General features: G+C 35.4%; 1 protein-coding gene across 2 annotated transcripts in view; it reads right to left on the bottom strand.

The window, feature by feature from the left end:
- Nucleotides 1-26,721, bottom strand: part of ZFP91 (ZFP91 zinc finger protein) — a 42,045-nt gene that overhangs the window by 12,949 nt on the left and 2,375 nt on the right. For both annotated transcript variants that reach the window (XM_003909804.4, XM_009185988.3), the window contains exon 2: nt 23,324-23,352. In XM_003909804.4, the coding sequence (XP_003909853.2) occupies nt 23,324-23,352 (29 nt within the window). The remainder of the gene's footprint in view (nt 1-23,323; nt 23,353-26,721) is intronic.

The following is a 26,721-nucleotide window of genomic DNA, read 5'->3' as shown; positions in this document are numbered from 1 at the left end:
ATTAGCAAAACCTCCATGCAGAACAATTTGACAATATACATCAAAATTATAAATGTATACACCTTTCCACATGATGTTCAACTACTAGAAATTTATCCTACAAAATTGCAATCATACTTATAAATGACTAATGTATAGCACTGTTTTTAAGTAGTAGAAGAGTAGAAAACTAAACTTTCAAAGAGGGATTGGTTTCACAAATAATTGTGTACATATGTAAGAGATATATATGTAAGATATATACAAATACATAACTTATGAAACCAATCCCCCTTTGAACGTTTAGTTTTCTACTCTTCTACTACTTAAAAACAGTGCTATACATTAGTCATTACAGTATGTGTGAGTGTGTGTGTGTATATATATATATATATATCTTACATACTACAACATTTCTGGAAGGAGATACAAGAAATTCACAAGTACTGGTTACTTCCAGAGAAGGTCCAAAAATATGTGTAGTAATTTCACCTTTAAGTATATGTCCTAGAAATATAAACTACCACATAGAGGTTAACTGTAGCATGTTTATAATAGCAAAGAACAGAAACAACCTAACCCTCTGTCGAGGATAAAGTGCTTAAATAAACCATGATACCTTCCTATGATGGAATACTAAATAGAGGTAGGTTTCTGTTAAAAATGACATGGAATTATCAGCAAAAATATTGTTAAATGTATAAAAAAGACACAAAACTATATATACAGTATGGCAACATTTTTGCTTAACATTAAAAAATAGTTTACTGTGGAGCAATGTGGTGACTATAGGCTACTTTAGCTTAAACTATACTGAAAGTTTTATGAGAATATACTGAAGTAATGAAATTAGTTTGAAACACAGAGATACATAGCAGTGTGAACAAGTTCTAAACAACCATCAAAATCAGTTGTGCATTTCCTTTTAGCTGCCTTTTCCATTCATTATTGCATCACCCTCCTATCTGAGCTATTTTAATAGAAAAAAAAAAAACCATTAATAGAGGTGAAAATACCTCAAACGCCATTCAGTCTAAGCACAATCCATTAAGTTTTACCCATAAAGTATCTAGAAGACCAAAGAAGAAGCTTATTCAAAATCACAAGGTTAGCTAAGGACACCTAGATTTAGAAATCATATTTTGAAATTAATAATGAAGGACTTTTACATGTAGGTCATGACTACTTTTAAAACAATTTCATCAAAGAGAACAATTCAACACCATCTATGAAGTATTACAACATTTAATAATAGAAACATCTTTTTTTTCCTTAACACAACTGTACTGAGTTGGACTTTGAACCCACTCCATAACCTCCTGTCCTCAACAAAGCTCTTTTCTTCTTCATGATGAAAGGATGGTATGCCCACAACTTCCTATACTGTGGATTTTATACTCATTGGATAAATGATGCCAATTTGATAACAATAGCTTACCATTATAAATAAAGCATAATAGCCTATCTTATTCTTATTGAATACTACTGCCCCCATCACCTAAAAATCTAGTCTTTAAAAAAAAAAAAAACCACTCTGTCAGAGACGACAGCAAAAATGTCCCTCCACAGAAATAAACACGTACCATGAACAAAAACTGTCAGAATCAACTTTGTGGAAACTATGGACAATAGTTAAAGGTTATAAAAGCCCAGGGAGCACTGAATCAAGAAAAACGTGAGTGAAGACGTTTAGGGAAATCTGTCAAATCGCTCGATGAATATAAGCTAAAGGACCAGAGCCTTCAGAGACCACAGAGACCGAAGTAGGAGCTAAACTTTAGGTACTCATGGACATAAAGATGGCAACAACAGAAACTAGAGATTACTGCGGGGGAGGTTGAAAAACTATTGGGTACTATGCTCAGTACCTGTGTGATGGGATCATTTGTACCCCAAATCTCGTGTCATACAATATGCCCCAGTAACAAACCTGCACATGTACCCCCGAATCTAAAATAAAAGTTGTAAAAAAAAAAAAATGTTTAAAGAACTAAAGAAAATCAGAGCTAAAGAAAAGCATTAACAAAGTACTAAAGGAAATCAGAAGAATTATGTCTCAATGAAAACAGAATATCAATAAAAAGATAACTATAAAAAGAAACCAAGAGAGGCCAGGTACAGTGGCTCACACCTGTAATCCCAGCACTCTGGGAGGCCAAGGCAGGCGGATCACCTGAGGTCAGGGGTTCGAGATCAACCTGGACAACATGGTGAAACCTTGCCTCTACCAAAAACACAAAAATTAGCTGGGTATAGCAGCGTGTCCCTGCAATCCTAGCTACTTGGGAGGCTGAGGTAGGAGAATTACTTGAACCCAGGAGGTGGAGGTTGCAGTGAGCCAAGATAATACCATTGCACTCCAGCATGGGCAACAAGAGCGAAACTCCATCTCAAAAAAAAAAAAAAAAAAAAAGGAAAGTAACTAAGGGAAAAAAATTCTGGAGCTGAGAAGTATAATAACTGAAATCAAAAATTCACTGCAGACTTGAAAAAGAAGAATCAGTGAACTTTAAGCTAGGCCAACAGAGATGATCCAGTATGACTATAAAGAAAAAAAGAATAAAGAAAAATAAAGCCCAGCAGATCGTTTAGACAACCATTAAGCATGTCAAGAGATGCACAATAAGATCTGCAGAAGGAGAGGAGAAAATGAACAGAAAGAATATTTGAAAAACTACTGGGGAAAAAAAGTCTATACAAACAAGAACTTTACCTAACTCCTAGGAGGATAAATGAAAGAGATCCGCCCCCAGACACATTATTATCAATTGGTAGAAAGACAAATACAAAGAACCATAAAAACAGCAAGAAGGAATGCTCAACAAGACTAACAGCCTATTTCTCATCAGAAACCATGGAAGTTAGAGGGCAGTGTGGTAACAAAGTGACGAAAAGAAAAAAAAAAATCGTCAAGCAAGAAGTCTATAGCTGCCGGAACTATTCTTTAAAAACGAAGTTCATGAAATTAAGACATTACCAGAAAATCAAAAACAGCTTATCACTAGTAGATCTGCCCTATAAAAAATGCCACCAGGAATCCTCTAAGATGAAATTAAAGGACACTAGAGAACACTGAAAGCCATAAATTAAAACACTGGCAAAGGTAATTACGGAGGCAAAAATACGGCATTATACTTTTGATTTGTAACTCCTTTTTCTCCCTACATGATTTGAAAGACAAATGTATAAAATAACAATTATAAATTTATGTTAATGGGCATTTGACATCAAAACATACACTTTGTAACAATAACATAAATGGTGAGGCACAGAATGGTACAGAGCAGAGATACGTTCCCTACTGAAGCTAAATTGGCATTAAACTAGATAAAGTTTGAAGTACTAAATGCAATCCCCAGGTAACCACTAAGAAAATAAAAATACACAGAAAATGAAAAGAGACAATGGTACACTGCTACGTATCTGCAACACAAAGAAGGAAATACAAAGAAAATAAAGATCAAAATAAAAGATATTAAGACAGGTAGAAAACACAAAGCAAAATGGTAGGCCATTCTTATCAGTAATTTAAATATATATAAACTGTGGAATTAAAAGGTACATATTAGCAGACTGGATAAACAAAAAAAATACAACCAATCTACAGTCTGTCTACAAGAAACTCAGGTTAGACCTGGGTGTCCAATCTTTTGGCTTCTCTGGGCCACATTGGAAGAAGATGACATGTCATGGGCCACACATAAAATACACTAATGATAGCTGATAAGATAAAAAAATTTAAAAAAGATCTCATAACGTGTAAGATGGTTTACAATTTTGTGTTGGGACACATTCAAAGCCCTCCTGAGCCACATTCAGACTGCGGGATATAGATTAGATAAGTTTGCTTTAGACCCAAAGACACAAACAGGTTCAAAGTAAAAGAATGGATTAAGATATTACACGCGAAAAGTAAGAAAGAGAGAGCTGAAATAATGTATTAGTCTACCAGGGCTGCTCTACCAAATCACAACAAACTGGGATGTCTTAACAGAAATCTATTCTCCCATACCTCTGGAGGATAAAAGTCCAAAATCAACACAGTAACAGACCACATTCCCTCTGAGACTCTGGGAAGAATCATTCCTTGCCTCTTCCTAGCTTTTGGTGGTGGTCAACAACTTGGCTTATAGCTGCTAACTTCAATTCTATCTCCATCATCACATGGTGCTTCCTCCTGTCCCATGTGTCTTGCTTATTCTTATAAGGACATCAGTCATAGTGGATTAGGGTCCATTCTAATACAGAATAACTCCATCATAACTTGATTACATCTGCAAAGATTCTATTTCCAAGTAAGTTCATATTCACAGGTACTAAGGGCTAGGACCTCAACACATTTTTGGGGGGATAAAATTCAACCCATAGTGGTCTGCACCTTCTGGTTCCCTAAAATTTATGTCCTTCCAACGTGCAAAAGACATTCACCTAATCCCAACCTCCCAGAATCTTAACCCATTCCAGTATCATCTCTAAATCCAAAACAATCCCTAAAAATCATCAACTCAAAAGGGATCAAATCTCATCATCCAGATCAGCTATGAATGAGACTCGGGGTATGGTCCACTCTAGAGCAAAATTCTTCTCCCTCTATGGAGCTGATTCCAAAAAACAATGGTGGGACAGTTATAGATTAGGTATCTCCATATTAAAAGGAAGAAAAGAGAAGGGGGGAAAAAAGGGTCAGGGGTCCCAGGTTAGTCCAAAACCTAGCAAACAGCATTAGACTTTTAGGCCTAAGAATAAGCTTTTGTGGATAATGATTTGTACTCTGAGCCCACTGGGGAAATAGCCCCGCCATCGTGGCTCCAGGAAGTCTAATACATACAGGACCCAGCATTTGCAGCTCTACCCTCAGCATCATTCTTCTTTAATTCCATTTTGTCTCTGTCCCATTCAGTCCAGCCTGGCAGTGTTTCTGCTGTTACAACATTCTCAAAAACTTTGTCAGTCTTTCATAAAATTCAGGGGGTTGAAGCCATCAAATGAGGGTCCTCCACAGATCTTTCCTGAAAAATTGCATGTCTATTCTGGGAATTGCTGAGATGGCTGATTTGATCCACAAGTTACATACCAAGTCTCTTTAGAGAATAGCTGTCCAGTTACAGCCTTGGTCCTGTACCACAATACACTATCTGGACGACTAAAAAGTTTCCAAATTATCAAGTGCTGACTCCTTTTTGCTAAACAATTCATTCCTCAATTTATATCTTTCCTCTCACATACTAGTATACAAACAAGAAGAAACAAAGTTTTATCTTCCACACATTGCCTGTAAATCTCAGCTAAATATCCAAGTTCATTGCTTAACCAATGATAGAACACAATTCAGTCAAGTTCTCTGCAACTTTATAACAAGGATCACCTTTTCTCCACTGTACAACAACATGTTAATCATTTCCTTCTAAGGCCTCATCAGACTGTCTTTAATGCTCATATTTCTGTTGACCATCTCTTCAAGGCAATCTAGACTCTCCTCTCCTCTTTTCTTTTTGAGACAGAGTTTCACTCTTGCTGCCCAGGTTGGAGTGCAACAGCGCAATCTTGGCTCACCGCAACCATCGCCTCCCAGGTTCAAGCAATTCTCCTGCCTCAGCCTTCCCAGTATAGCTGGGATTACAGGCATGCGCCACACCTCAAAATACTCCAAGACAATATCCATTACCCAATCCCAAAGCTATGCCAACATTTTTAGGTACTTTTTTACAGCCCACTTCCCAAACCAAAATGTGTTAGTTTCCTAGGACTGCCATAACAAATTACCACAAAAGGCTATTTTCTACAGAGACCCTATTTCTCAACGTTCCATTCACAGGTACCTGAGTTAAGACTTCAACATTTTTTGAGGAAAGCAATTTAACTCATAAGGGTGGCCCTACTAATATCAGGCAAAATGCACTTCAACAACTGTTACAAAACACAAAGAACATTATACATTAATGAGAGGGTCAATCAATCTAGAAAATAAATATAAACCTATACATAGCTAACATAGGCCCCCTCTCCCTCTCAAGATATATCAACACATAAGATATATACCAAAGATGTACAGAATTGAAGAGAAACAAGTAATACCACAATCACAAAAATGGAGACATCAGTACCCCACTTTCAATAACAACCAAACACCAGTCAAAAGAAGTTTGATAAGGAAATACAGAACTCAAGCAATATTAACAAATCAGACATATAAGGACTAGACATAATATTAAAAAACAAACATTGGGCTAGACACAGTGGCTCACACCTGTAATCCCAACACTTTGGGAGGCTGAGGCAGGCAGATCACCTGAGGTCGGGAGTTCGAGACTAGCCTGGCCAACATGGCGAAACCCTGTCTCTACTAAGAATACAAAAATTAGCCGGGCGTGGTGGCGTGTGCCTGTAGTCCCAGCTACTCGAGGAGGCTGAGGCAGGAGAATTGCTTGAACCCAGGAGGTGGAGGTTGCAGTGAGCCAAGATCACATCGCTGCACTCCAGCCTGGGTGACAGAGCAAAACTCCATCTCGGGGGTGGGGCAGGGGGAATCAGACATATTGAAAAGTCTCAATAACTTTCAAAAATGACTGCAGTCATATAAAGTATGTTCTCTGACCACAATGGAAACTAGAACTCAATATCAGAAGGAAAACTAGAAAACTCATACTTAGAGATGACTGAAAATGAAAACAAAATATCCCAAAACCTAGGGGATGCAGTGAAAGCAGTTCTCAAGAGGAAAATTTCTAGATATAAATGCCTACATTAAAATAGAAAAAGAAAATCGCATGCCTGAGTCAATAACCTAACATCATCCTCATAAGAGTTAGGAAAAAAAGGAGCAGAGTAAACCCAAAGCTAGCAGAATAAAGTAAATAAGTTAGTTATTTGACAAGATAACAAAATCAACAAACTTTTGGTTAATAAGAGAAGACCCAAATTACTAAAACCAGAAATGAAAATGGGACACTACCACTGAAATAAACAAGAAAACACAATGAACAATTGTATGCCAACAAATGACATAGATAAAAGCAACAACTTCTTAGGCACACACAAGTTACCAAAAACAATTCAACAAGAAATGGAAAAGACGAACATATCTTTAACAAGTAGACAACTGAGTCAGTAAACAAAAAGCTCCCAATAAAAAGGCCAGAGGCCTCTAGATGGTTTCATTGTTGGATTCTACCACACATTTAAAGAATTAACTCCAGTCTTTCTCAAACTCTTTTAAAAAATAGAAGATGGAACACTTCCCAACTCATCCTATAAACACACCATTATTCTGACACCAAAGCCAGACAAAGACACCACAAAAAACCATAAGCCAATATCCCCTGCAAACCAAATATAGCATCATTATTAAGAAGATTAAACACTATGATCAGTTGAGACAGGTCCCAGGATTATGAAGGTGGTTCGACATACAAAAATATATGTAATGTGCCACATTAATAGAATAAAGGGAGGAAAAAACACACCATCATCTCAATTGATGTAGGAAAAAAATCCGACAAAATTAAACTTTCCTGATAAGAACACAAAAAAAAACTGGGAATAGAACTGAACTTCCTCAACTTGACAAAGAACACCTACAAAACCCCCAGAGCTCACATCATTCGCAGTGGCAAGAGACAAAGCTCTCCTGCTAAGGTCAGGAACAAGACAAAGATGCCCTCATTCTTCACTTCCATTCAACATTGTACTGGAAGTTTCAGCCAAGCAATTAGTCAAGGAAAAAAAAAAAAAAGCAACCAAAGTGAAAAGGAAGAAGTAAAACTGTATCTCTATTTGCAGATGAAAAGACCTTACATATAGAAAATTCTAAAGAATTTTCACAAAAGAAAACTGTTAAAGGTAATACACAAATTCAAAGTGCCAGAATATAAGAGCAATACATAACATTCATTGTTTTAAGTATATGAGCAAGGAGCAAAAAGGAAATTAAGAAAATGATTACATTTACAATAGAATAAAAAGGAATAAAATACTGAAATATTGTTAAGACGACAATACTCTGAAAATAAACCCATAGATTAAATGTAATTCTTATCAAAACCCCAGCTTCCTTTTCAGTAGAAATTGACAACCTAATCCTAAAGTTCACAGGCAAATGCAAGGGATCTACACTAGCCATCTTGAAAACAAACTGAGTTAAAGATGCACTTTGTTCTTCTCAATTTCAAAACTTACTATAAAGCTCCAGTAATCAATACAATGTATTACTGGCATAAGACTAATAAGTAAATCAACTAACTGAATTAAAGGTCCAGATATAAATCTACACATCTATGGTCAACTGATTTTTAAGAAGGTGGCTAAGACCATTCAGTAGGGGAAAGCACAGTCTCTTCAAGAAATGGTGCTAAGATAAATGGATATCCACATGCAAAAAATAAAGTTGTACTCCTACCTTACACCACATATAAAAATTAACTCAAAATGGATCAAAGACCTAAACATAAGAGATAGAACTAAAAAATGCTTACAAGTGAAAACAACCTACAGAATGGGAGAATATATTTGCAAGTCATACATCTGGTAAAAGAATAATATCCAAAATATATAAAGTTTTTGTATTTAACAACAAAAAGAGAAACAACCCAATTAAAACATGGGCAAAGAACTTGAATAGATTATTTTTCCAGAGATATACAAATGGCCAAAAGGTACTTGAAAAGATATGGAATATCAGTCATTAACGAAATGCAAATCAAAATCACATGAGATTACCATTTCCCACATACTACAATGGTTACTAAAAATAAAAAAAGAAAATAAGAAGTGTTGGTGAGAATGCAGAGAAATTGGAACCACTGTTTATTGCTGGTGGACATGTAAAATGAGGCAGCTAATGAGGAAAACAGTGTTATGGAAAACCTAAGAAAACATTGTTAAGAAAAATGTTACAAAAACTTAGACACAGAATTACCATATGATCCAGCAATTCCTCTTCTAGGTACATACACCAAAAATTGAAAACAGCTTTTCAAAGAAATACTTATTCCATATGAATATTCATAGAAGCACAATTCTCAATACCCAAATTGTGGAAACAACCCAAATATCTGCTAACCAGTGAATGGATAAACAAAATGTCATATATACACACAAAGAAAATTTTTATCCAGCCATAAAAAGGAATGAAGTCTTAACACGTTACAATATGAATGAACCTTAAAAATACGCTATATGATAGATGTTAGAAACAAAAGTCTCATATTGTATGATTCCAATTATATATAATATCCACAATAGGTAAACCCATAGAGACAGAAAGCGGATTAATGTTTGCTGCAGCTAAATGGGGGAAAGGGGAATAACTGCTTTTAATGGGTACAGGGGACTCCTTTGTTGGTGGTGATGAAAATGTCTGGAACTACAGAGAAGTGATAGTTGTACAACACTGTATATGTACTAAATGTCACTGAACTGTATGCTTTCAATTATTTTTTACTACTATTTTATGTAAATTTCACCTCAAAACACACACACACACACACACACACAAAAGTACCGCCAGGTTTCTGGAATAGAAACTGATAACTGAAGGGCAATCCATACATTAGCATAAACAATCATAAACAGATAGGAAACAAGCCAAGTTTCTTCTGTGTGGTACTTCAAAGACAATTTCCAGTTGTTTCTTATAATAGCAGCTAACCTTGAGGAGGTTCCTTGATACATAAATAATAAGAGAAAAAAGCCATACTAGCTTGGGTAAAGGAATACATCATGCTAGTCACTGCATGAGCAACATGCAGGCACAGTGAATATAACTACAGTTAATTAACCCTTGAACAACATAGCTTTGAACTGCATAGATCCACTCATACGCAGGTTTTCTTAAATATATGAGAAAAATTTTTGGAGATTTGTGACAATTTGAAAAAACTTGCAGACAAACTGTGTAGCCTAGAAATATTGAAAAAATTAAGGTATCTCATGAATGCATAAACTATACATAAACTATAGATACTACTCTATTTGATGACATTACTGTAAAATATACACAAATACATTACAAAAAGTTAAAATTCAACAAAACTTACACTCACAAAGTCTTAGACTACACATGGCATCATCCAAATTCCAGAGAAATGTAAAGAAACGTAAAGATGTTGTATTGAATAACTGCATAAAATTAACTCAGTACATAATAATTTCATAGTTATCTCCTGTTGCTATTGCAGCAAGCTCAGCTGTTTCAGGTATCTGCTTAAAATGTCGTGAGGATAATCATCACCACCTGAGTGAATTTACTGTCACAGTAAAAGGGATCTCTCTCAGTTAACTCATTTTTCACTATGTTTAGAGCAATACCTGAAACCTTGAATAACACTATGGGACCCAGAAGAGTTGCCACTAGTGATACTGGAAGTGCTTCCAAGAAGCAGAGAAAAATCATGGTATTACAAGAAAAAGCTGAATTGCTTGATAAGCATAGAAGGTTGAGGTGTGTAGCTGCAGCTGCTCACCACTTTAAGATAAATGAATCCAACATAAAAAGTACTGAAGAAAAGGAAATTTGTGAAGCCATCGCTGCACCTGCAGTAGCACGTGCAAAAATCTTGCAGTATTTGCAAAATACTTCTATCTCACATTCAAGACGCAGCTTTTATGTGGGTACAGAATTGCTATAAGAAAGGCATACCTACAGACTCTAAGTCATTATATGACAACTTAAAGCAAAAGAAAGGTGAAGAATTTAATGCCAGCGAAGAATGGTTTGATAATTTCATAAAGAGACTTGGCTTTAAAAATGTCAAGATATGGGCGCCTGTAGTCCCAGCTACTCAGGAGAGGCTGAGGCAGGAGAATGGCGTGAACCCAGGAGGTGGAGCTTGCAGAGAGCCAAGATTGCACCACTGCACTCCAGTCTGGGCAACAGAGCGAGACTCTGTCTCAAAAAAAAAAAAGTCAAGCTAATAGCTGACCAACAGGCAGCAGACAAGTTCCCAGGCACTGTTAAGAAAACAGTTGAGGAAGGATATCTGCCTAAGTTTTTAATGCAAACTACCCCAGTGTGGAAAAAAATGCTACAAAGGACATTTATTAGTAAGGAGAAGTAAGCAACAGGATTTAAAGCAGGAAAGGACAGGCTAACTCCACTGTTTTATGTAAAAGCAGTTACGTTTATGATCAGGGCTGCCCTCATCTATAAAGCTACTAACTCCTGAGCCTTGAAGAGAAAAATCAACAATCTTTTGGTTATACGACAAAAAGTCCAAGAAAACAAGAACTAATTTTCTAGATTGGTTCCACTGATGTATTGCCCCTGAAGTGAGGAAGTACCTTGTCAGTTAGGGACTGTCTTTTACGGTTCTTTTGATATTGGACAATGCCCTTGGCTGCCTCATGAGTTTAACATCAAAGGTGTTGAAGTGGTCGACTTGACCCCCAAATACAACGTCTCTAATTCACCTTCCCAATCAGGGGTCATAAGAATCTTTAAGTCTCATTACACGATATTCTATGGAAAAGGACTGTTTATGTAAGAAAATCCCAATAGAGAGAACATCATGAAAGTCAGGAAGGATTACACCACTGAAGATGTCATCGTTACAGAAAATCCCTGCTGGAGAAAACTGTGTCCAGATGTTGTGCATGACTTCACAGGATTTACAGCAGAGCCAATCAAGCAAATCATGAAAGAGATTGTGAATATGGCCAAAAAAAAAGGTGGTGGTGGGCTGGTGATGGTGAAGAGTTTAAAAATAAGCATCTTGGATAAATTCAAGTGCAAACAGACACCACAGAAGAGGAATCAACAAGATGACATGATGAAGATGAGTGCTTTTGATCAGGTGCCAGACGATGAAAAAGACAACATATAAGAAGCAATGTCGGAAAACAAACTAACATTAAAAACTTATAAAGGTTCCAATTATTCAAGACTGCTTCTGACTTCCTTTTATGACAGGAACCCTTCTATGATACCTGCCCTGAAACTAAAGCAAATGGTTAAAGTGTAGAAACATTTGTAGAGAAACGAAAAAGCAAAAAAGAAGTCAGGCAGAAATTGTATTTCTGTAAATGTTCCTGCCACTCCTTCTATCTCTGTCACCCTCTGAGATAAGAGTAATGACTCTTCTTCTTCCTCCTCCTTAGCTTACTCAATGTGAAGAAGAGGATGAAGACCTTATAATGATCACTTACACTTAATGAATAGTAAATATATTCTCTTCCGTATGGTTTTTTAAATAACATTTTATCTAGATTATTTTACTGTAAGAATACAGGATATAATACACATAAAAAATATGAATTAGTTGATTTTATGTTATTGATAAAGCTTCTGGTCAATAGTAGGCTATTAGTAAAGTTTCTGGGAAGTTAAATGCAGGTTTTTGTTTGTGAGGGGGAGTTGGTGCCCCAACCCTACCACATTGTTCAAGGGCCAACTGTACATTCTTGAAAGAAGAAGGTATGAAGTAAGAGTGGTTTATACTATGACCTGAGACAAAAAGAGAGTAATGCTAGGCCAGGCGTGCTAGCTCAAGCCTATACCCGGCACTTTGGGAGGCGGAGGTGGGTTAGGTCACTTGAGGTCAGGAGTTTCAGACCAGCCTCACCAACATGGTGAAACTCTGTCTCTATTAAAAATACAAACATTAGCCAGGCCCATGGTGGTGCACACCAGTCCCAGCTACTCAGGAGGCCAAGAAAAGAGAACTGCTTGAACCCAGGAGGCAGAGGTTGCAGTGAGTTGAGATCGCACCAGTGCATTCCAGCCTGGGCAACAGAGTACAACTCCGTCTCAAAACCAAAAAAAAGAAAAAAAGAGATTGATACTACTGGCAGGAATGTTTTCTTCTAGATAGCAAACAATGAAATATGATTTATCTCAATCTTACAGCCAGAGATAACTAATATAACAAGTCAAACCATCAAATTCCAAAAGATGAGAGCCACTTTGTCATGAAAAGAATACTTTAAGTTAGAAGGGCCATTCTAACATAATCAATGCTATTATTTTATTGTAGAAACAAGGTGTGGTTAGTTGATAAGCTCGGAAGATACTAAATGTAAAGGTCTTCAAATCTCTAAGTATTTAAATTTCTTCTGGGCAACTAACAAATCTTAAGTATTAACTGCCAGGTAATATATTTATTTTTTCATTTCTCAAAAATCAGTTATAACCCTGTCAAGTATTTATTATTCTTATCTTCACAGATGAAGAAACCAAATAACTGACTTTCCCACATATTAAAAGTTGTGGAGGGAACTGAACACAGGTATATCTAAGTCCAAAGTCTATATTCTTTCTACTGTACCACACCTAACCATATAAACGAGGAACAGGAAAGCGCCAGTGCAAGGGCTCAATCCAGATTTGGCTCATTTCCACCCAGCCTTGGACTCAAGTGCCAAAAGAGGGCCCCATTTATATAATATACTAACGTGAAACACCTATAAGAATTATTCCATGAGTGAATTTTTAACCTAAAGCCACATGCTGTATTTCCTTATGTTTCAAAACAGAACTAGAGAAATTTTATTGTGATTAAAAACCAAAAACCAAATGAGATTTTAAAATTGTATTTAAGAAATTAAGAATGTTTACATTCCAAAACGGTTTACTCATTTTTAAATCAACACTGTGTATTGATACCTACATTTTTCTTTCTTATTCTAGTTATCTGTTTACTCCATCTACATATAATTTTTCCTGGCTTACCGATTTCAAAGCCAGACATCAGTCACTGGTGCACTGATAGAAAGGATAAAAAATATTAGGCTTTCACAGAATTTCTGCAGATATTAAAAGTTTGGAGCAAAAAAAAAAAAATAGAATCACAAAGTAATGTCATCAGCGTTCAAAGTATAGACATTAGGTGAGTTAGTTCTTCCTAAAATCATTAAGACTTTACGCAGACATAAGTTTGAGAAGGTGAAAGGATGGTTTCTCTGAAAGCACAGCTCTTAAAACTAGTGCTCATTAACTTAATGATCTCTATAGCTAAGAATTAGCTCAACATTTAAGTTTAAATAAATATGGTGAACTCTGAAGACTAAGTGGTACCTAGCTGATAAACAAGGGGAAGGAGAAACAGGAGTACATGTATATGTCTTGAGAACTGAAAAAAAGATAAATATGACTGGAGCAGAGAAAACATAACAAAACCCATCATTTATCACGCTGAGGAGGCATGAAAAAGTTTAACAAGGGCCTTCCAGGAATCTTGGATCTTACCCTAATAGCCACAGACAGTTTAAACAGAGAGGTGACATGATCAGATTTTCATTTTTAATGTTCATGTTCGTTGCAGATTAGACAATGAGCTAGGTAGGGGCAAGAGTAGATGCTAGGTGACCAGCTAAAAACCTGCAATAGGCCAGGCAACAGATAGTTATGGCTTTAAAGAGGGTAATACCATTGAATATGGAAAGAATTAGAGATATAAGAAATACTTAGGAAACAGAAGAGATAGGACTAGAGAATGACTTAACAGGGATAGAGGGAGATGCCAAGGATTTGGGATTCTAGATTTCTGACTTGAACAATTGGACTGATGATGAAAACAAAGAAAAAAATCAGGGTTTTTTGTTTCTTGAAGAGACACTAGAGAGAATATATGTTCTGCTTTGACCAAGTCTAAGATTATTGCTGAGTAAAACATCAACAGGCCTTAAGTTCAAAGGACAGAGTGGGCTACAAACATAAAATTGGGAATTGTCAGCACATAAAAACAACTATTACCGTCTAGATTTAGCTTGGTTCATATAAAATGGATCATTTTCAATATTCACGAAACGTGTTGTTTTTGGCTATCCCCAATATCTGGCTTATTCATTGATTTCTCTCTTCCAGCAGCAGTTCTGCATATATTAAAAACAACCACAGTACAACCTTGTTCTGTTCATATTGCTTTTTCTGGGGTATGAAAGACATATACAAGTGTAGCACTAAGGTTGAGGACACGTTTAAGAAAAGGAAAGAGCAGAGAAAAATATTTGCGTATAAATTTATTGTAGCCTAAGTACACAGTGTTGATAAAGGGACCCATGCAGTTGCATCGCCTGCTGGTGCTCTCTGTCTGAGCATCTGGTGGCTGCTGGGGACAGATGGAAAAACTTAATAAGAGTTTCATTCAAAACAATAGAACGTATCAACTTACCAACTTAGCAACTGTGAAATACGTAATACATTATTATTAACTGTGGTCATCATGCAGTGTGATATAGTTTGGATGTTTGTCCTCTCCAAATCTCATGTTGAAATGTGATCCCCAATATTGGATGTGGGAGGTGTTTGTGTAATGCGGGTGGATCCCTCATGAATGGCTTGGTGCCATCTCTGCGGTAATAGGTGAGTTCTCTATGGCTTCATGTGAGACCTGGTTGTTCAAAAGAGCCTAGCCCCTCCTCCCCTCTCTCTCGCTCTGGCTCTGTGACACACCTGCTCCACCTCCACCTTTCACCACGAGCGAAAGCTTCCAGAGGCCTCACCAGAAGTCTAGCTGATGCTGGAACAATGCCTGGACAGCCTGCAGAACCACGAGTCAGATAAAACTCTTTTCTTTACAAATCATTCGGTCTCACATATTCCTTTCTAGCAACTCAAAAGGGACTAATACACAATGCAATAGATCATTAAAACCTACCCTCCCAATTTAACTGAAAGTCTGTATGTACCTTTTCATCTCCATCTCCCTTTTTCTCATTCCACCTCCTTACCCCCTAGCCTCCAGTAACTATGTTTCTATGAGATACTTATTTAGATGACACATGTAAGCAAGATCATACAGTGTTACCTTTCTGTGCTTGGCTCATTTTACTTAGCATAATGTCTTCTGGTTCCACCCATGTTGTCATGAATGACAGAAGTTCCTTCTTTTTATAGATCATGTATTTGATACCTTAGAACATTCTGGTCAAAGTAATGATATAATGAAATTAGCTGGCTGCTCCTAATTAGAAAACACAAAGTGGATAAAGAAAAGGATGTGAAGACTGGACACAACATGGTGAAACTCCGTCTCTATTAAAAAAATACAAAAAATTAGGCAGGTGTGGTGGCACGCACCTGTAATCCCAGCTAATCAGGAGGCTGAGGCAGGAGAATCACTTGAACTCAGGAGGTGGAGGCTGCAGTGAGCCGAGATCACATCACATCACTGCACTCCAGCCTGGGCAAGAGTGAAATTCCGTCTCAAAAAAAAAAAAAAAAAAAGAAAAGATGTGCTCAGGGGTTCAAATTCCCAGCTCAAGCACCACAAAAATGACCTCAAAGTTTCTGTGTCTTTCCTGAAAACAATACTTACCTACTACAGCTGCAAAACTGAGATTGCTGAAAACCAAACCCAGAGTGAGTTGTACCAAAGCTGACCTGGCTATAGCCACTGCTAATTGCCCAATGTACCAGCAGCAGAGACCAACACCGAGTCCCTGATATGGGATCACTGGGGTGATCAGCCAGCTCACCTGATGCAAGGTTCGCTACATTGGACCACTTCCATGATGGAAGTGCTTTGTTCTTACTGGAATACACTCTAGGTACAAATTTGTCTTGCCTGCATGCAATGCTTCCTGTATACAAACACAAATTGTATGTCTGAGTCCATTTACACAAAATGTCCAAAAAAACCCCAAATCTATACAGACAGAAAGTAGATTAATGGTTGCCTAGGGTTGGGGGTGAGAAAATGGATTAACTATAAACAGGCATGAAGGATATTATTAGGATGAAGAAAAAGTTCTGAAACTGTATTGTGATGATAGGTGTGCAATTCACAAAATGTACCAAGATCCCTAAATTGTGCATTTGAAATGGGTGAATTTTATGGTATGTAAATTATAATCCCAATAACACTGTATTTCAAAAATACACATCATAGTACTAGTCATAAAGACTAGAAAACTGCCCAAACATCCATCAACAGTAAAACAGTTAAACTGTGGTTATATTCCCACAATGGGACACTATACAGCAACTAAAATAAACCATCTATGACAAACACAGCACTTGTCACAAATGAAGAGCAAAATAAGTCAGATACAAATACAGTGCCTACTGTATTATTCCACTTATGTAAAATTCAAAAATTGGCAAAACCAATTTCTGCTATTTAAAGTCAAAATGGTAGTTACACTTGGGGACGGCTGACTTGAAGGAGCATAAAGGAGTTTCCAAAACACCGATTATGTTTTATTCAGTTGTGTAATGCTTACATGATTGGGCTCACCCTGGGAATATTCAAAAGTCTGCCCACTTATAAAATAATATAATATAAAATGAAGGGAGAGGAGAAACAAGAGTACATGTATATGTCTTAAAATATGTGCATTTCTATATACATATGGAACATTTTAATAGAATTTCTCTAAAAATCACCTGTAATCTCAGGGGAAAAAAACTCAGAAATATCAAATGTCCTTCAGTTAGGTAATGGTTAAATAATAGAATATAAATATATAGTAGCCATGGCTGGATATCCACAAACCATCTAGGCACCTCTTCTTTCTTAAAGAATCAATCCCACTCTTAAAACACAGTGGGAATCCCGATTAAGCTAACAGCATCAAAAAATATGAAATACTGGGGGATAAATGGGATAAAAAATTTGAAAGACCTATACACTGAAAAGCGCAAAACATTGCTGAGTGAAATTAAAGACCTAAGTAAATGGAGCAGTATATCTTGTTTATAGAGTTGTAAATACTAATATAAATTTTATTTTTTGATTTTATGATTTCAATTTTCTATTTTTTGTTGCTGATATACAGAAATACAACTGATTGATTATACTGTGGGAGTGGTTTCAAGACACCTTGCAGTTACTGTCTTCAGGATTTTGGAACACTGCGCTGCAACCACCATAATATAAAACAAGTCTGAACTGAATGACCAATGACGAGGGGGTAATGGTCCAACCAGTAAGTAATAAATTGCTGTGTTTTAAGCCATTAAGTTTTTAGACGGTTTTGTTATGAAGCTAAAGAAGCCTTTGCCCGGATAGCATTAGATTATTCTGGCTGGTTTTAATTCAGAGGAACTTCTTCCTTCCTGAACTTAAGAGTCAGGGGGCAATTCCTTTTTGTCAGAGATTATTATCCACTAAGGCTCATCTCAAAATGAGGGTAAGTTATGCCCTCATGTACAGATAAGTCTCTCTTAAAGGTTTTGGATTTGTACAGGCTGAATATGGGTTTCCCCACTAAGGATTTTAAGTTTCCTCTGCTTCAATTTTCTTCTATCAGGGCATTCTGCTTTAACTCTCAAGTAGTCTTGGCAGGAAAAAGGATCTCAATGTAAAATAATATATATAACAGAATAAACTTATAACTGTGTCGAAGATGGCAATAAGTTGAATTGTAACAGGCAAATTATTATAAAGTTAAGACTCATTTACCTGATAGGTAATCCCGTAACTTTAATAAGCTGATGATCAAGGCTTTTTCAGCCTGCATCACAATTCACATATATGGTAAGTGACATATATCTTTATTTGTAGGAAATTAATAATAGGAAAGAAGAACCAAAGGAGGTCTGGATGTCTGAACTGGAAATACGGATTAAAGGATCTGGGCCACACCCAACATGGAACAAGATGTCTGAGTAAATTATTCTCATACTAAGAAAAATAATACAGTTACTGCTACCTTAAGATAAAAGATTAGGAAGGACGGACAAACAAAAATGCCTATCTAATATATTTAGCCTTTGAGGCTTCAACATTATAATATTGTCAGTAACCTGAGTTTCTGAAACCTAACTGAACTACTCTGTGTATTTTTATCATTACGTGCACTTTGTTTTCCACAAATAATTAAAGTTTGCTTTGAAATATTAGGCAATCTCAATAGTATTAAGAGAAGCCAGGGAAAGAGGCTTTTGTTGTTGTTACTGTTTTTAACTTACATTTAAATTTAGAACAGTATCATTTAATTGGTAAAGGAGAATATTTCAGTTAAAACTAACAGGCTGGGTGTAGTGGCTCATGCCTATAAATTTCAGCACTTTGGGAGGCCAAGGCAAGAGGACTGCTTGAGCCCAGGAGTTCCAGACCAGCCTAGGCAACACAGTGAGACCCTGTCTCTACAAAAAAAATCAACAGCAATTAGCTGGAAATGGCGGCACACTTCTGTGGTCCCAGCTACTTGGGAGGCTGAGGCAGGAGGATGGCTTGAGCCCAGGAGATTACCACTGCAGTGACCATGATCACACCATTGCACTCCAGCCTGGGCAATAAAGTGAGACCCTGTCTCAAAAACAAACAAAAAAACCCTTAAAAGCCTATCTGAGTGTTAAGACTGGGCTTATACACGCCCTTTCTCACCTACAGATTTTCCTTTCAGAACTCTTTTCTATTCAAAACCTACAAGGTTTTATTTTGACTAGGAAAACTAGGTCATTAGCAAGGAGATTCGAAATCTTTCAAGAGAGCATTGTGAAAACGATGTTCCCAGTATCTTCTCGATTCTTCCTTTTGTATACAAACTCAAATGGTAAGAATTACAAAAGTTAGATTTTTCTCACTGGAATGGGAAAAAAAGCATGAAAATATGTCTTCTGTATTTTTAGAAATAATAAAAATATTCTTTAAATATACTAGAAAGGAAGAAAAACCAACAAAAAAGTATACTATAAAAGAGATGCATCTGTGAAGGAAGTAGAAACAGTCGATGTTACGTTGAGGTTGCAAGTTGACAAGAGGCCAAGATGAATGGGATACAAGAGACTGATTTGAGAGGATAAGATAATCAAAGATATTTCAATACAGGAAAAATAAAACTCTGTTGAAATCTATGAAAACTGTTAATAACAAATTAATTCTAATTTAACAAAATGCAGCTATAAATTAGACTGTATCAACATAAGAAAAAAGCTGACGATGTCATCCAGACAGGAGGAAAAATACTGAAAATAAACTAATACTTTAGTAATAATTAGATAGTATGCTGATTATGATAAACTAGATAATGTAAATACTTAACAATTAAGCTCCAGATAATCTAAGTAAATGCTGAGATCTGTTATGAATTTGATGACTTTTTTTTTCCTGACTACACAAGTCAGAGACACACAGTAACCACTGTCAAACATCACTATTTCATAACAGCACTGAAGAGAGTAAAATGCTTTTGAATAAAAGGTTGAGATCCAGAATTTTACATAATCAAATTTTCAAGCATGCAGTATTTCCAAGTATGGTTTCTGTAAACTCCAGTTTTACAAAATGTTGTTTAAAAAGGGGGTCTTATAAGTCAAATAGGTTAGGTAATCGCTGCAAAATTTTGGTATTTACACTACACATTACTCAAAAATCGAAGTTTCTGAAAAGTTCTGCAATAAATAACCTATCATTAAGAACTCAAGCACTGCCCACATCTACTTGATTCTACAGTATTTATTATCATTCCATTAAACACTTAAAACATACTTTAAACATTAAGGTATTCCAGTCTTCATTTTTATATTTTATCTTGATAGGCAGTTTTAACTATTATTCATCATTAAGGACCTAACAGATGGGAGAAAAAACAATTAGCCTTCAAAACATATCTAGTCAGAGGTTAGAAAGTGAAATAAATTAAAATGCACACCGGGATAACTAAAAATTACATGTAGGTAAACCATTCTTTTACTTTATAATCATAAGTACAACACTGGTTCTAAAGAGAGAAACAATGAAAACATAAAGCCAAGTTAAAAAGGAACTAGGTCTCCATCCCTTAAGATTTCTGCTAACACTCTTGGAAACTCCACAATGATGAAGATAATTCTCTCCCAGCGGTAAACTAAGCTTTCAAGTTTGAAGCATTTTATCCTTTTTAACTTCTGTGTGGAATGTTCCTTGTCCAAATTAACTATCTGCATATATTCAGGTGTAATCTCAAGTGTCACCTCCACCAAAAGGTATTCCCTTATCATTTCATCTAAACTCAGCTTTCCCAACTCCAACTTCACCAAACATTATTACACTGTTTTGACTTCTTGATTTATTTGATTACCAATACAATCCAGTGCCTAGAATAGTGCCAGACACATAGTGGATGCTCAACAATTACTTGTTGAATGAATTAACACTATTTTAGCATCGTAGCTTTCCATTTGTTTTATATACCAATCACAGCTAAAAAAGGGTAGCAAAAACAGGTTTCTTTATTATTTCAGTTTTAAAAAAATGAAAGTAACACTTTGCAACTTAATTTAAAAAACACGGAAAGTTGCCTACTCTGTGTGTGCGATATTGTTTATGTGTATGTCAAAGGTTCTTCTCTTCAACGCAAAGAAGGCATACAATTTCTAGATGGTTTGAGTAAGTAAGAGTAAAAACAATCTTGAAGACATCTTTTCAGCATTAATACAACAGAGGGCCAGTCTTACCTCTAAAAAGTAAAACCTATTTAAAGTTTTGAAAAACCTTTAACTTCTGAAATCAACATGAGTTATTTCAGTTAAAATTTAGCAGATCGAACATAAGGACTATTTCAGAGTAACAGAATAACTGAGAAGTTAAATGACCAGAAGAAAAGTAATTAAGGTGAATTCTAAACATGAAACACAACAGGAAAAAGCGACTACCCAAGCCTCCATTTCTTTATTCATACATCTTGTATGAATGTTATAGTTCTTATATACCTATCTACTGTTCATACAGTTGAACAGCTACCTTAATAGGTAAACTAATAGATATGAAGATTGACATTTGAGAATATCTAGATCCAGGGCCTTTAAACAGTAGATTAAAGTGGGATTGATCTTCGGATCAAATTATCCAGAATGTAGTTTTAATCTCTCCACAGCTGCACAACCACAAAACACGCCAATATGTCAACTTCTAGTTTAAGACATCTACACACGAGGCAGGTGGATCACTTGAGGCCAGCAGTTCGAAACCAGCCTGGCTAAACCCTGTGGCTACTTAACAAACAAAAAAAAAATCTACCCAAAGGTCATCTACTTTTCTCTCCAAAAGGGGCTCCAAATTTCCACCTTTCTTCACGTTCGCCTCAAGGCAACCCATAGTGATTTCTCTGGACATGTAAGGTAATTTCAGCTCTGACAAAGGCAGGTTGCTTTTCGTTTTAATCAGAATGCTCTAGACTTGTTACCTGTCTACATTTTCTCCACATCATAAAATCTCCAAATTGATGTCTGAATAAGAAATGTGAGACCTTCCATTTTTGGCAGACATAACTTATTTTCTAAGTAACAACAACAGGAACAAAAAACTTGTTAGACAAAATAATCATGCAAAGGTTTCTACATTTAAAAAAAAAAAAAATGCCAGGTATGAAAAACTTCTGCCTGGTATACTATGAAATATTAGCCTCAGATTCCAAAATTCAGAGAAACAAGAAACCTCAGCATTGAAATCTAATTATTTACAAAGCAGCCACCACCAACTCAAGTTATTGGTTCTTAATTACACTGTCATTCTTCCATATGGCACAAAATCCGGGCTTTAAACTTGCCTTGTATGTTCTCGAAGAATTCTTTATCAAGAACAGAAAAACCTTAAGATTCTCATGTACATGTAATACATACACTGATATATAAAATGCATATACATATATTCTTTTATAGAAATAGAAGCAGGCTATAAGTAGACCTTAAAAACTAATCGACTCTCAGATCCTAGGTGGATTCCAGGAGTTTGGAAAATGGCTGTTAAGACTGGGTCAAGGTCTCACACAATAAATTAAATGTGCCTAAAAGTATATTTGTTCCAGTTTTAAGGAGAATGCTGTGTGTTTGAATTTAACATCAAGGAACACAGCCAAAAACTAGAAAAAAAAAAAATGAAACGAATAAGCAACTGGTCCAACATGTTAGGGAAATTTTAATAACCTGATCTGTAAAGCCAGAATAAAGTATTTTAAAAGGTATTGAAAAAGTGAACATTAGCTTCCTGTCATAATCCAGGAAAACAGAAAACTATATTTAATACATACATCTGGTGTGCGAACACTCAAATTTAAAGAAAAATGACCTAATATTGACCTAATTTAATTATTCACCAGGCTGAATTCTTTTAACACTCAGCATTCTTCACCCTTTAATTTTAATCTGTATCTCCACTAGCATCAAGATTTTCGCCTTCACTTCATTCTGTATACTGTGTATCATTCCAGTCTGTTACTTCATTTAAAAATAAAAGGCTTAAAAAAATTACTATAAATTACCATCAAACAATTTGATTTGCCATTATTAGGTTTCTAAATAATGCTGAAATACTCTATTATCCAAACCTGCTGTCATCTAAATAGATTCTATTCTAACAACTCCAGTAATTTTTTACCAAATAAAAATTACTTTTAAATGGGGAACAATTTGAATGATGAGGCTTTCTAACAGATTGTAAGATAATCAATGTAATGTACATTAGAGGTAAGGATGACCAAGTCTTACCTTTATCAGTTGTTACTTTTTCTATGCATCTGAAAGAAATAAGAATCAAACATTAATGAACAATCTAGCACATTTTCTGAAAATATAAATATTTATCTCTTTCAAGTTCACCTGCAGAAAAGCATAAAGAAAGCATCTAGACCAGTGTTGTCCAATAGAATTTTCAGCAGTGATGGAAACATATATGCACTGTCCAATATGGCAGTCGCATGTGGCTACTGAGCACTTGAAACATTCAGTAATTGTGGAACTGAATTTTTAACTTTGATTAATGTAAATTTAAATAGCCACATGTGGCTACCACAACTGATAGCATTGAGCTAGAATATCATTCAAAACAGCTGTTTTTAACTAAAATATTGATACAAAGAAAATATTACTTATTTTGTTATATTGTGATTATATAAGAAAATGTTCTCATTTTATATAAATGTACTAACTAGAGATGAAATGAAAATGTTTTGGATGTGTTCTAAAGTACTTCTGCCAAAACAGGGAGGACAGACATAGTAAGCATAGCAAAATCTCAGCGAGGTGATCAATACTGCGGTTTCATTATACTATTTTCCCTATTTTGTGTATATTTAATAATTTTCATAATAAAAACTTAATGAACTGTTAAAAAGACCCAAAATTGTTTGTTAAAACCAAATCAAAATGTACTTGTGAAAAGGCAATAATAGATGGACCTCACAAGTAAATGTAACTTGCTCTTTACAAATTAAAAAGCAACAGTAAAGAACTTAAAAATTGTTACAGCCTGAAGACTTTTTAAAAATCCCAAAAAACACCAAAAATCAGATATATCCCCAGGTTTTTAATTCAGAAAAATTTCTCTCATACATAACTGGTGAGGACAGTATAATGAACTTCCTATACTTACTACTAAAATTCAAAAGTCAACAGGCTCTGAACATTTATCATATAGATACCACAGAGTATCTCTGAACAGTACAAAGTTTTTTTGTTGTTGCTCCTCCCAAAATACAGTGAAGACTCCCTATATATAGTAAAAACTCTATTATGTTACAACGTTATAAATAAAAAACACAAAAATCTATTCTACTTAGAAATAATACTTATCATTGTTTATTCCGTACTTTTTTTAAAAGACTGGTATTATAATTTTATTTTAAATCACATTACCAATGTCCCAATTAACACACCATAACTGCTAATCATCCTATCTTTAAATAAAAACTGTAAAAATAATTGCTAAATTTTTGAGAAATTATATAACAAATTTCCCCAAAAACCTTTAAAGTTGGTTCAATGTTTCTATCATCATATTGATTAAGATCCTGATCACTCAGGATTTCAGTCTTGTACAACTGAAGGCTTCTCCAAAGAACTGTAAGTTTTTTCAATTCAGAATATTACTACCTCGTCATCCTCACTATCCATGACCTTTAAAAGGGAAACAGCAAGAAACGTCACCTAAAGGTTTATTACTGTTTTAATTTTACCAAGAAAATACACCAAAAATGGAATTTCACATACCAGAAAATACTTTCCTTAATCGGAATCTGAAGGAAGATATCTAAAAATACTCAGTATTAACTAATATGGTTACTCCACAGTGAAGTTAGAATTTTTAAAAAGTATTTGTCCCTAAAGTTTTGAGTTCTGAAATGTACAGGATAAACAAACGGCTACTATATGTAAGAATGAAAAGAAGCCTTATATATTTTAACCTAGTCTTACTTTGACAATTTCATTCCCTATTAACAGAACACATGGATGAATCAGAAAAAAATCTTAGGCAAAAACTACTATACTAATGCTACTAGATATTTTGTGGAGTGTATTTATTTCAAAAATTAAAGAGAGTATATAAACGTGCACTTGAAATAACTGCAATTTACTGGCTAACATACAGCAAATGATCAGTCTTACTCTTAGTATGGATACATAAACTTTCTTCAAATTTGGTTTATTTTTCCTACTAGCTTTCTATGCTTCAATTTATCATGATTCTAGCATTTAACTCTGCGCCTTTCTCTTGAGCACATATAATGAAAAATTTTTATTTCCCCTTAATCCACAAATATTTCCTCTTCCCAATAACTCCTAAATATTTCATTGTGAAAAGAAGTTAAAAACATCACATGATAAAAACTGTAAGCTAAATATGGAACTATAAAGCTCATCTCACAAATCTATAAAATATCAATTATAAATGAAGCAGATCTAAAGAGGTTAAGTGACTTGCTCAAGGCCACTTACTGCATAATACAAAGCTGGAACATAAAACTTTATGACTAAAGTCCAATGCTTTATCCACTCTATTATTTTGTCTTCCAATGGGAACAGAGGTTTCAACTAATCCAAATCTATCTATTTCTTGACCTTTTAAACTATGGTATACTTTACTATCACTTTAATTAAGAGAATCAAATTAGGTTCAACAGCTGTTTACTAAGATTGTATAGAGGGAAATGCTGGGATATGGAAAAAGGACTAGAGCAAACAAGTAATACAGAATAAACCTTTCTTTTTAAAATTGTCAAAATGTCATTTGGAAAATAGAAATGATTCAAAGTCAAAAGATACTAGACCAGGGTTTGAACTCAAAACTTCTTGAAATATCTTAAAGGATTAAATTATGTAGAAAAAAACTAAGTCTTAAAATGTATTTTATGACTGAAAATCTGTATACCATACACACATGTGACATATCTCCACTAATCAACGCATCTTCCCTTACACCCCAAGGTCCTTGAAGATGAGGGCCATGTGTCATTTTACTTTCTACCACCTAGTTCAGCATACTACCAGGCCCAGTTACTGATCAAACAAGTTTGCCAAGCTAAAATGCTTTAGCATTCCTTTGATTTCCAGATTATGGAATAAGGTAAAAATGTGTAACAAAAACTCTATTGTGATGAAAATTTGCTTAACCTGATCAAAAACACCGTCAAGAGATAATGTGTGGGCTGAAAGAAGAATACCATTGTCACTACTATCTTTTATGATATTGGATGGCCGGGGGTGGGAGGGTGGCGCTAAGAATTCAGACTTATTTCTTCCTCCCCACAAGGAACATTGTGCAGAAAAAAGGAAGGAATTTAATTAAGTCATCTTCATCCATATACAACAGTAACATTTATATGGAATTAAAGCACCACTAGTACTTTGTTACCAAGAGTCAGGGCAAAAATAAATCATAACAGCAGGTAAAATTACTATTTTAGATAAAAATTGTTTATTTTCCTTCAAAAATTAAACAGCAGGCTGGGCGCAGTGGCTCACGCCTATAATCCTAGCACTTTGGGAGGCTGAGGCGGGTAGATCACCTGAGGTCAAGAGTTGGAGACCAACCTGGCCAACATGGTGAAACCTTGTCTCTACTAAAATTACAAAATTTAGCCGGGATTGGTGGCGGGAGCCTGTAATGC

The sequence above is a fragment of the Papio anubis genome, chromosome 12 (genome assembly GCF_008728515.1).
Source record: "Papio anubis isolate 15944 chromosome 12, Panubis1.0, whole genome shotgun sequence".
Classification (NCBI taxonomy): Eukaryota; Metazoa; Chordata; class Mammalia; order Primates; family Cercopithecidae; genus Papio; species Papio anubis.
This window is presented reverse-complemented; position numbering and strand designations above follow the sequence as displayed.